We start from the raw sequence: 10,285 nt of genomic DNA, 5'->3' as shown, positions 1-10,285 counted from the left end.
GCTGTGTTCATCCAGCTCTACACCTTGTTATCTCAGATTCTCCAGCATCTGCAGTTCCTACTATCTCGAAAGCAATGTATGTTGTTCACGTGGAATTTAAAAGGCAGGTTAACTAATCTGTGGTTTATGGATTATAGGGTAACAGCTTATTGGTTGAAAGACAAATTTTGAGTCAAAATAAATGGTTGTTTTTCAGATAGGAGTGAGCTTCTTCAAGAGTCAGTATTAAAATTACTGCTTGTTTTTACTGGTACAATTACCTTGGATATTGAAGCATGGGGTAAAAGTTTGCTGATGACTCTAAACTGGGAGGTGTGGCAAACAGTAAGGGTGATACCAATCAACTACAACAGAACATAGATTGGCTAGCAAAATAGTAGCCAGTGTAGCTAAAGCAGATATGCAGCAAAAGAATTTAATAGAGAAAGGAGAGGTGATAGACTTTTGGCATAAGTATTAGGAGATTGGTGAAATTATTAAATTTCTTTGCCTGCAATAATTGAGTGTTAATATCCATTAGTTATTGCAGTTTTAAAAATAACAACATGGTTCAAAAGCATTGCGTGGATTGCTACATTAACATACAACTTAGACATGTATATTGAAATGTATTCAAATAATTTAAATAACAAATGCAATCAACAATTAGGAACCAAAATATATAGTTGCAAATATCTTTTCAGAAAGAAAAAAATAATGAAATGCTTAAAAACATCTTAAAAAGCCAGGAAATGAGCAACTGAACTTCTTGCCTGTTTTGTTCAATAAGGTGCTGCTGAAACCAATGAATTGTACACATATGTTCATGGTCTGGGGATGGCACATTTGACAGAAAGTGCTTGTGATGCTGCAACTGTGGAAAACAGAAAATAAACCAAGTTATCTTACAAAAAACAAACTACACTTAAAAAATTCTTGTCCTTTGTATTATGTAACATCGAGATGATTTAAAGCACGAGACAAATATATTGGACACCTGCTTAGTGAAACTGTTACAATTCTGTTTCTACACTATATGTCCGCTCAGCATGGTATCATGATGCAAGCTAGCATCAGTATCAGGAAAGTTGGAAATGATGTTGAACAATGTGCAGTCATTAGCAAATATCCCCATTTCTGACCTTATGATGGAGAGAAGGTCACTGATGAAGCAACTGAAGATGGTTGGGCCTAGGATACTACGCTGAGGAGTTCCCAGACAGGTATTCTATAGCTGCAGTGATTGACCAACAACCAGAACCCTTTGTGGCAGGTACAATTCCAAACAGCAGAGATTTTCTCCCTAATTCCCATTGCCTGAAGAAAGCCAGACGTTAAAGGGAGGAGCAAAGACTGTTATCACTAGAGACTACAAAACATCAATGACAAAAAAAATCACCAAAACTCTAAACCACAGGGATTCATTTGCCTCTGCTCCCCCATTCTACAGAATGGTTTCAGAATGAGTAGTATATTTGTGTCACAGGTTATACATTTATTTTCTGCGTCTAATTAAATAATTTATTATATCTAAACTATTGCCTCATGTAGGGGTGACCTGTACCTGGCCAGGTAAGGTGGCTCGTACCCGAACACATTAAGCAGCCCATGCCTGCTTACAAGATGACAGACAGAAGGTAAGCAAAACTAAGCAGCCTGTTCACACAGTGAAATACAATAGTACCTTTGAACAGAACTGCTCGAAGGTCAGTAAAAGAACGCTGTATGTTCCCATCCGAGACAGTTCTGATAAAAGGATGCCTTAGGACAGATAAATGACCAATTCCAGCTTTATTAAGGAAAGGATGAATGTCCCAGTAAATGAATAACGTCGGGTGCTAGATTAGGTCCTCAAGCAGCTGCAAGGATAACAGCTAAAGTTATTTCATAGTAAATAGTTGCCTCTTTGAAGCTACCAGCAATATTAAATAGTTTCTAGCTAAAAATGCTCTAATCGTAGAAATTGGTTTCAATACATAAGCAGGATATAATACAAGCTTTAAAAAAAAATTAAGCTTAGATGTAAAGATTAACTAGCCTTAGGAGACACCTTCTCTTATGCCCTGAACAAGATAGATTGATCACAAGCCATAAATTACAAAATGCTGACAGTAGAAGTAGTTGTTTAACATTACACTCAAAATTAACTTTATAACAGAACTTAACCTTAAAGCAATTAGCTAAAACTAACTGACTTTTTAATTTTTAAAATTATGTAGTTGGGACATTGGGGAAATAAAAGGAGTAACTGATAGTGATAACAGACAGCACCAAAAATCAACAGGTAACAGAATTTGAGCTGTCCTTGCAGATAAGGAAGCCTGAAAGACCCGAAGGAGTATAGCCATTAAAATTTTGGAATGCGAATGCATAGAATGCATGGGAAGATCCCAAGCCTAGAGATCACAACACCTAGCTAAAACCATAAGATCATGGAGCTGTCCATGGAATTGCCCATCATTGATTAGGCATCCCACAGGATTGGGTGTTTGGATTCAGGGGAAGGATGATGAATATGTTGTAAGTGATTATTGTGTCACAAAAAGTGTATAAAAATGCTGTATTTCTTTGTAAAAGGAGAGGACGTGTCATTGATCTATCTTCCGAAGCCAGATTCAGGGAAGATCCTTTGGGCCTCTCCCTGCATAAACTGGTTTCTGCTTGATCAAACAGCTTCCACTTGCCTGAATCCTGCCTCCCTCCTGAGGCTTTATCCCAGGTTGAGAAAAACGCTCCTACAGAAGTGATGATGAAAAGCTCAGCTGTAGGTAGTTTTAAGAAGCTGCTTAAAAAAATGATTAAAGAGAAGTAGGTAAGCAGATAAAATTAAAGGGAGAAAGTGTAAAGCTTTGGGGCCAGAAGCCTGAAGGCATGGCTACCAAGGTAATTTGAGGAGGACTGTAGTACTGCTGGAAAGTTACAGTAATTGGGAACAGGAGGAGTAGGCCATCTAACCATTCAGGTTATAGTAAGGAAAAATCATGGAGGAATTTGAACACAACAATGGGAATTATGAATGGAATTCTTGAAATGTAAAGGAAGCTTCAATTTAAAAAATAAACACAACATCAAGATGTTAATGAGTGTGTTCATTCCAAAACTATTCCATTAAAGGGATGGTTCTAGTGGTACTACACCAGCAAATGAGAGGAGCTTTGAAACAGCCAAAATATTTCTAGAGAGCTACCAGGCCATATCATGAATGTGCCAGATAAAATAAAAGTTTAATCAAGGAGGAAAAAAAAAATGCATCTTTAACACTTCCACAAGAGCTTCAGAAGGAACAGTACACAACTAAAGCGCAAAAAAAAAGTGATTTAACCTAGCAAAATTATACCAGATAGATAGTACAGTCACACTAACCTTCTGTCTCAGCCCAACACTATTACCAAACCCAGCTCTCAAGAAACTTTAAATTTTTTTAGTCAAACTTTCAGCTAGATTGCCAGCATAATTAAGTGCTAAACACTTACAAAGTCAGCTTAATTGTAAAATCACAAAGATTTCCCATTTATACGTTCTAAAAAACACAAACTGTGCATTTTCCCCACATCAAGATAACCACAATTTTGCACCATAATAAAAAAAGTTGCCAGAAACAGGACACAATTCAATTTCAAAGAACTGTGAATGCTGGATATCTAAAACAAGAACAGAAATTTCTGGCGAAACTCAGCAGGTCTAGTAGCATCTGTGAATATAGAGCAGAGTTAATATTTTGATTATTCTTCGAAGAAAAAGTGGTACTTATGCTGAAGACAAACGGCGGAGGCGTTGGGGGTGGAGATGGAGCCCACGGCAAGGCAGATGACAGGGGTAAGTAACAGTACATTGGGACCGAAGAAAAGCTAAATAGGTGATTACAGCCAACAGTGTACGAGAAATTGGGTGAGCCCTACTCAATATAATAATAGGTAGGTGAGAAAGCTAAAAAGCAACATGTTATAATAGAACTTCCACTTTTCAGCAGACCAGAAGAGCTTTCCTTTGGGGATGAGAGGGATCGTACAAAGAAAATGTAACCCCGTAACTTAGCCAAGCCTTTTCCTTTGAGTTTCCATAAACATACTTGTTTCCTTCTGTCTATTTCAGATCCAGCTCCACTTGCTTGCTCTTTTGGATGACTCAACGTTGCATTTCCAGCCTTTATGGCATCTTCAGGTACTTTGTTTTGCTCTAGAAAAGTACAACAGGATGAATTATGGATCATAAATATATCTTGTGCAAAAAAAAGTGCTTTATCATAAGGTAATTCATTTCAGTCCAATGAACAATACATCAAATGGAGCTTGTTCAAAATTCTGTCCAACAATTGATGCCAAAGTAAGATTTCCGACAAAGCTACAAATGAAAAGCTGACAAATGATACCAAATTACAGAGCCAAAACATGTTTGAACAAAAATTGTAATTTATGGGTCAAGCTGACAGCAGTGTAGGATGCTCCAACTGGAGGTCCTCTGCTCCTTCTGTTTATTTCCCCATTTCCTTCTCTCTCTCTATACCACCCCCAACCCCCGCACCTTTATGGGGTTTACCCCTGATGCAGAGTGGGCTGGAGCGCAGCAGGGACAGTTGTTGGACTGGGACCAGAGTGGGGGTGTCAACAGCTTGCAAGCCCAGTCAGGCCACATGTGGAAGCCCCCTGTGCTGATCTACTGCATGCCCTTTATAGAAAGGTTGTAACACTTATCTTTTTAAACTTTATTTCTTTTTATTTTTCTAATCTGTACTATGACAAACTGCAAGGTAATGTAACTTCTTTTCCTGGTGCATTTTTGTTTCTATATTTTGTATCTAAGAGTTGTATCTCGGTACTTTATACCTAAGATGGCACCATGTGGGGAGACATCGTAAACTTTTCACTGTACTTCTGTAATTGAGTACATATGACAATAAAAGGATATTCTAATTTCTAAAAGAAAATCAAAAACAAAACTTAATATATATGTTATTGAACTCACGTTTATTGGTTTGAATCAGCGCTGACAGCATTTCTAGATGTTCTTCACTTAAATTGTCAGCTGTGGATTTTGTCAAAGTTCTTTGATCATTTTTTTCACTGGTAATTGAACCAGACTCAATGGTCATATCTTTGTTTATATACTTTGGTTCAGGTTTTGAACAATAGTCCCTCTGTGTCTTTATCTTGGTAAACAGTTTCTTCAAGGCTGCCTTAGTTGGGCATGCAGAGGGCTGACTGGCTGCTACCAACTGTAGATCTCCACAGTAGCAGAAAGAAATGTTTAGTTACAAAGTGCAAACATTTGCAAATCCCTATACAATTCTACTAATTGCTTCATATGCCTGACTGAAAATCAAACAAAACAAATACAAATACAAATGGCACAAAAACAGTAGAACATTAATGATGATGCCAAGTTGGGTGGGAGGCTGAACTGTGAAGAAGATGCAGAGATCCTTCAGCATGATCTGGACAGGTTGGGTAAGTGGGCAAATCAATGGCAGATGCAGTGTAATTTGGATAAATGTGAGGTTATTCACTTTGGAAGCAAAAACAAGAAGGCATATTACAACCTGAATGGCTGTAAATTGGAAGACAGCAGTGTGCAGTGGGACTTGGTGTCCTTGGGTACCAGGCGCTGAAGGTAAGCATGCAGGTGCAGAAGGCGGTAAAGAAGGTAAAAGGTATGCTGGCCTTCATTGCGAGAGATTAAGTACAGGAGCAGGGATCTATTGCTGTAATTACACAGGGCCTTGGTGAGGCCACACCTAGAATATTGTATGCAGTTTTGGTCTCCTTTTCTGAGGAAGGATGCTCTTGCTCTCGAGGGAGTGCAGCGAAGGTTTACCAGGCTGATTCCAGGGATGGCAGGACTGACATACGAAGGGAGATTGACTAGGTTAAGATTGTTTTACCTGGAGTTTGGACAAATGATGGGTTGATGTCAGAGACTTATAAAATTCTAAAAGGATTAGATAGGGTAAGTGCAGGGAGGATGTTCCCGGTGGTGGCTGTGTCCAGAACCCTGGGTCACAGTCTGAGGATTCGGGGTAGACGGTGGATGGACGGAAATGAGCAGTCATTTCTTCACCCAAAAAGAGTGGTGAGCCTGTGGAATTCATTACCACAGGAACCAGTTGATGCCAAAACATTGGATGCATTCAAGATCTAGCTAGATATAGCACTTGGGGCAAATGGGATCAAAGTTTATGGGGAGAAAGCAGGATTAGGCTACTGAGTTGGACAATCAGCCATGACAGTGATGAATGGAGGAGCAGGCTCGAAGGGCCAAATGGCCTCCTCCTGCTCCTATCTTCTACATTTTTATGTTTCTATGAACACATTGCAGTGCAACTACAACTGGCACCCTTCTGGCACACTTCTAACTCTAATAATATTCTCTAAACAGAAAACAAGTCAACTTATTTCAAGTGGGTGAATTTCTCAAAGGGCTGAAGGTTAGGAAAACCTAAAGTTTTAAGAGTCAGAGTAAAACAGCACAGAAAGAGGCCCTTTGGCCCAAACTGGTCCATGTTGACCAGGGTGCCCACTCAGTTAGTTTCAATTGCCTGCATTTGGTCCATCTCCCTCTAAACCCTTCCCATCCATGTACCTATCCAAGAGTTTAAAATGTTGCTATTGTACCTGCCTCAATCAGCCCATTCCATATACACACTACTCACTGCGTGAAGAAGTTTTCCCTCAGGTCCTTCTTAATCTTTGCCCTCTCACCTTGAACCTATGCCCTCTCATTTTCAATTCCCCACCCCTGGGATAAAGAGTGCATGCATTCATCCTATCTATGTCCCTCACGACTTTATCTCCTATGTTCCAAGGAATAAAGTTCTATCTTGGCCAACCTCTCCCTATAACTCTGCCCTACTAGTCCTGGCAACATCCTCATAAATCTTTACACACTTTCCAGTTTAGCTAGGTCTTTCCTATAGAAGGGTGACCAGAACTGTATACAATTCTGTTTTTCTCCCTACTTTTCTTTAATATTAGTGACATGTGTAATTATCCACTCTAAAGGAAAATTTCACAAATCCAGAAAACTGCATGGAAAATTATTGATAGGGTGTCTGCAATTTTCTCACCAACTTAAAACAAAAACAAACACAGATGGAAACCATCTCAGATAACAAGGTATAGAGGTGGATGAACACAGCAGGCCAAGCAGCATCAGAGGAGCAGGAAAGCTGATGTTTCGGGCCTAGACCCTTCTTCAGAAATGCACTGCAACTTGCTTTTCTGAAGGGTCTAGGCCCGAAACATCAGCGTTCCTGCTCCTCTGATGCTGCTTGGCCTGCTGTGTTCATCCAGCTCTACACCCTGTTATCTCAGATTCTCCAGCATCTGCACTTCCTACTATCTCTTGGAAACCATCTCGTCCTGGATTGACCACTCTTGAGCACCATTATTTCATTCATTGCTGTTACTTGACTTACAATAAATTTTCAATTATTTCCTTGGGATTCAGGAATGTTGGCTTCTTCCTACTCTCTTAATACTGACACAGTAATTATTCAACATGACTATTGCCATTGACAATAATCATTTACTAAGAGACCGATGTTGGTCCAGACCAAGCATTATTTTCTACAATTCTCTTTTAAAAAATTGTGTTGATTTTTGTATCCCATTTAAAGTTCAAATTAACACCTCCTTTTTGTAGTTCTACGCTTTATCATTTGGATCATTTCCATTTGCCAGCATTTTTGTTGTAGTTTTGTATGCCATTTCTGTTCGTGTTGACTCTTGCCTCCTAGACATCCATAGGTGTTTTCTTTTGTAGGAAATGGAGCTCTTGCCCCTTAGAATATAAACTGGTTCAATGCCAAACTAAATCTATTAATTAACAATTCCATTAATCTGTCATTTTACCTATGATCAGTTTATAGTGAATAGTTTTTATCATCCGAATGAAGAAAGCCTTGCACGGACTTAGAATCTTGATAGCTGTTTCATGTTATCCTCTTTCAAACAATTTATTGAACACGACAATATTATGACTGCCTTTAGATAAGTGCTCAGACTATTAAATTGTTAACTGAATAAGGAAGATCTGAATTTAGGAAGACCGATTCATTGGTTCTCCAGCAGTTTTAAAATCTATTCTGACATATTCAAAAATCCACTACATTTCTCACATTTACCAATCTATTACAAGGTTAAAATCCTCTATTAAAATTATACTGCATTTGGTACACAATGTTTTAAGCTTTGTTTTGCTTTGTACCACCTCTACTACCAGGGGCTAATAGAAAATGAGTTGTCAAAATTTCTTCCCACAAAGCCATCAGACCCATAGAATCTTTCCTGCCTGCTTAACTTCATTAAAATCACTTCACCGTTAAATCATCAAGGCTATTGCTTCCTCAGTAATGGCTACCATTTACCATTTTCACTAAGTTTCTGGTCCTAACCTGGTTCAGGTGCCACCTACCCCAATATCATAGTTTTCACTGTTCCAATTGTTTCGAGTTTGGATTTCAGCTATTGTCATGTGGGTTCAGTCTGCATATCTGAAGGAATTGAATGATGAATTTCAAGGCATTTCTGCAGCCACGGTGATTTCCGTTACACACAATGTGACTGAGTGAAAGTGGGCACAAGGAAGTTCCCATGCAAATTCTACAGGCAAACAAAGTAAATTGTTTTCAGTTTTGAAGGTCAGAGATTGCATTTATTTCATTTTGATTAGGGGATACACCCATAGCTTGGCAAAAGCTCTGGGTATCATCTGATTCTTGCAAAAATTTTGGCTTCAAGAAAGTCTAAGCTCAATTACATGAAGATTCGAAGTGACTCTCAGATTCTCAAGACTAGTAATCAAAGTCACAGTTCAATGAAACCCTTTAGATGTCAAAGAAAAAGGCTGCAAGTACTATAAAGGGTACTATTCAGATTTTTTTTTCCTATTCATTTTATGGGACGTGGGCATCGCTGGCTGGGCCAGCACTTCTTGACCATCCCTAGTTGCCTTTGAGATAGTGGTGGGGAGTTGCCTTCTTGAACCGCTGCACTCCTCCTGTTGTGGGTTGACCCACAATGCTATTAGGGAGGGAATTCCAGGATTTTGACCCAGCGATAGTGAAGGAATGGCAATATATTTCCAAGTCAGGATGGTGAGTGACTTGGACAGAAACTTGAAGGTGATAACGTTTCGGGTCCAGTGACCCTTCCTCAGAACTGAGGAAGGGTCACTGGACCTGAAACGTTAACTCTGTTTTCGCCTCCACAGATGCTGCCAGACCTGCTGAGCTTTTCCAGCAACTTTGTTTTTGTTCCTGATTTACAGAATCCGCAGTTCTTTTGGTTTTTAACTTGAAGGTGACGATGTTCCCATATACCTGCTGCCCTTGTGCTTCGAGATGGACGTGGTCGTGGGTTTGGAAGGTGCTGTCTAAGGATCTTTGGTGAATTTCTGCAGTGCATCTTGTAGATAGTACACACTACTGCTACTGAGCAGTGATGGTGGAGGGAGTGAATGTTTGTGGATGTAGTGCCAATCAAGCGGGCTGCTTTGTCCTGGATGGTGTCAAGCTTCTTGAGTGTTGTTGGGGCTGCACTCATCCAGGCAAGTGGATTATTGGGAATGCATTTTACCACATGTTTCAAAATCTTTAAATTTGTGTTATAAGTAGGGAGTTTGATTTATTCTATCTTCATTTGTTTTTATATAATAAACTTGTTTTATTCTTCAATCTCCAGCATTGCCTCCTTATGTTTCAGTGAAAGACTACCTTGTTTAAACCAAAGAAAGAAAAACACGATCTATCAAGCCAAATTACAACCTATGATTTGACTTGTCCAGTAAAACTGGATTACTGCTAGGATCATTGATACTGGTATCAGTGTTACTTGCTCTTATCCGCACCACTCCTGCTACTCCATGCTCATTTTCCTATTCCTACGGCAATTTTCACATGATTCTGCTCATGATCCAAAAGGTCCAAATGTCCTGCCTTTTAAATTTAGCTCCTAAATCCTAGTACTCTCCAAAACAAAACCTACTGCCTACAGTCCCAAATGTTATTGGTTGCAACGTGGATTCTAACTTCCTTTCAAGACATTTCAAAATGTCCCTCAGGCAAGCATCAGGCAAACAACATTCCATGCAGTACTCTCAATCATGGTTACAAAGATGCTTTCTGTTCCAATGTTTATTAAATCCCCAACAACTAGCACATTACTTTTTCTTCTCCTACATCATCATCTGAACAGCATTTTGTTTAAAGGCCAAATTCTTGCTAACCTTCAGTCTTCGTCTTTCTCGGTCCTGGTACAATAACATCATACCTGTTGAAGACTAGATGTTTGGCCATTTAGCCCCGAGACTG

The 10,285-nt window shown here is 39.3% G+C and overlaps 1 protein-coding gene across 8 annotated transcripts in view; it reads right to left on the bottom strand.

Moving 5' to 3' along the window:
* Positions 1-10,285, bottom strand: part of cep295 (centrosomal protein 295) — a 141,671-nt gene that overhangs the window by 94,711 nt on the left and 36,675 nt on the right. For all 8 annotated transcript variants that reach the window (XR_007262362.1, XM_048598511.1, XM_048598505.1 and 5 more), the window contains 3 exons: positions 4,942-5,199; positions 4,049-4,155; positions 753-853 (listed from right to left, as the gene is read on the bottom strand). Coding sequence is in view for 7 of the 8 variants with exons in the window: in XM_048598511.1 (XP_048454468.1) it covers positions 753-853; positions 4,049-4,155; positions 4,942-5,199 (466 nt within the window). In the remaining variant the exon portion in view is untranslated. The remainder of the gene's footprint in view (positions 1-752; positions 854-4,048; positions 4,156-4,941; positions 5,200-10,285) is intronic.

Source organism: Rhincodon typus, chromosome 6 (genome assembly GCF_021869965.1).
Source record: "Rhincodon typus isolate 14 chromosome 6, sRhiTyp1.1, whole genome shotgun sequence".
In the NCBI taxonomy this organism is placed as follows: domain Eukaryota; kingdom Metazoa; phylum Chordata; class Chondrichthyes; order Orectolobiformes; family Rhincodontidae; genus Rhincodon; species Rhincodon typus.
Note: the sequence above shows the minus strand (reverse complement) of the source record. Positions and strands in the feature narration are given on the sequence as shown.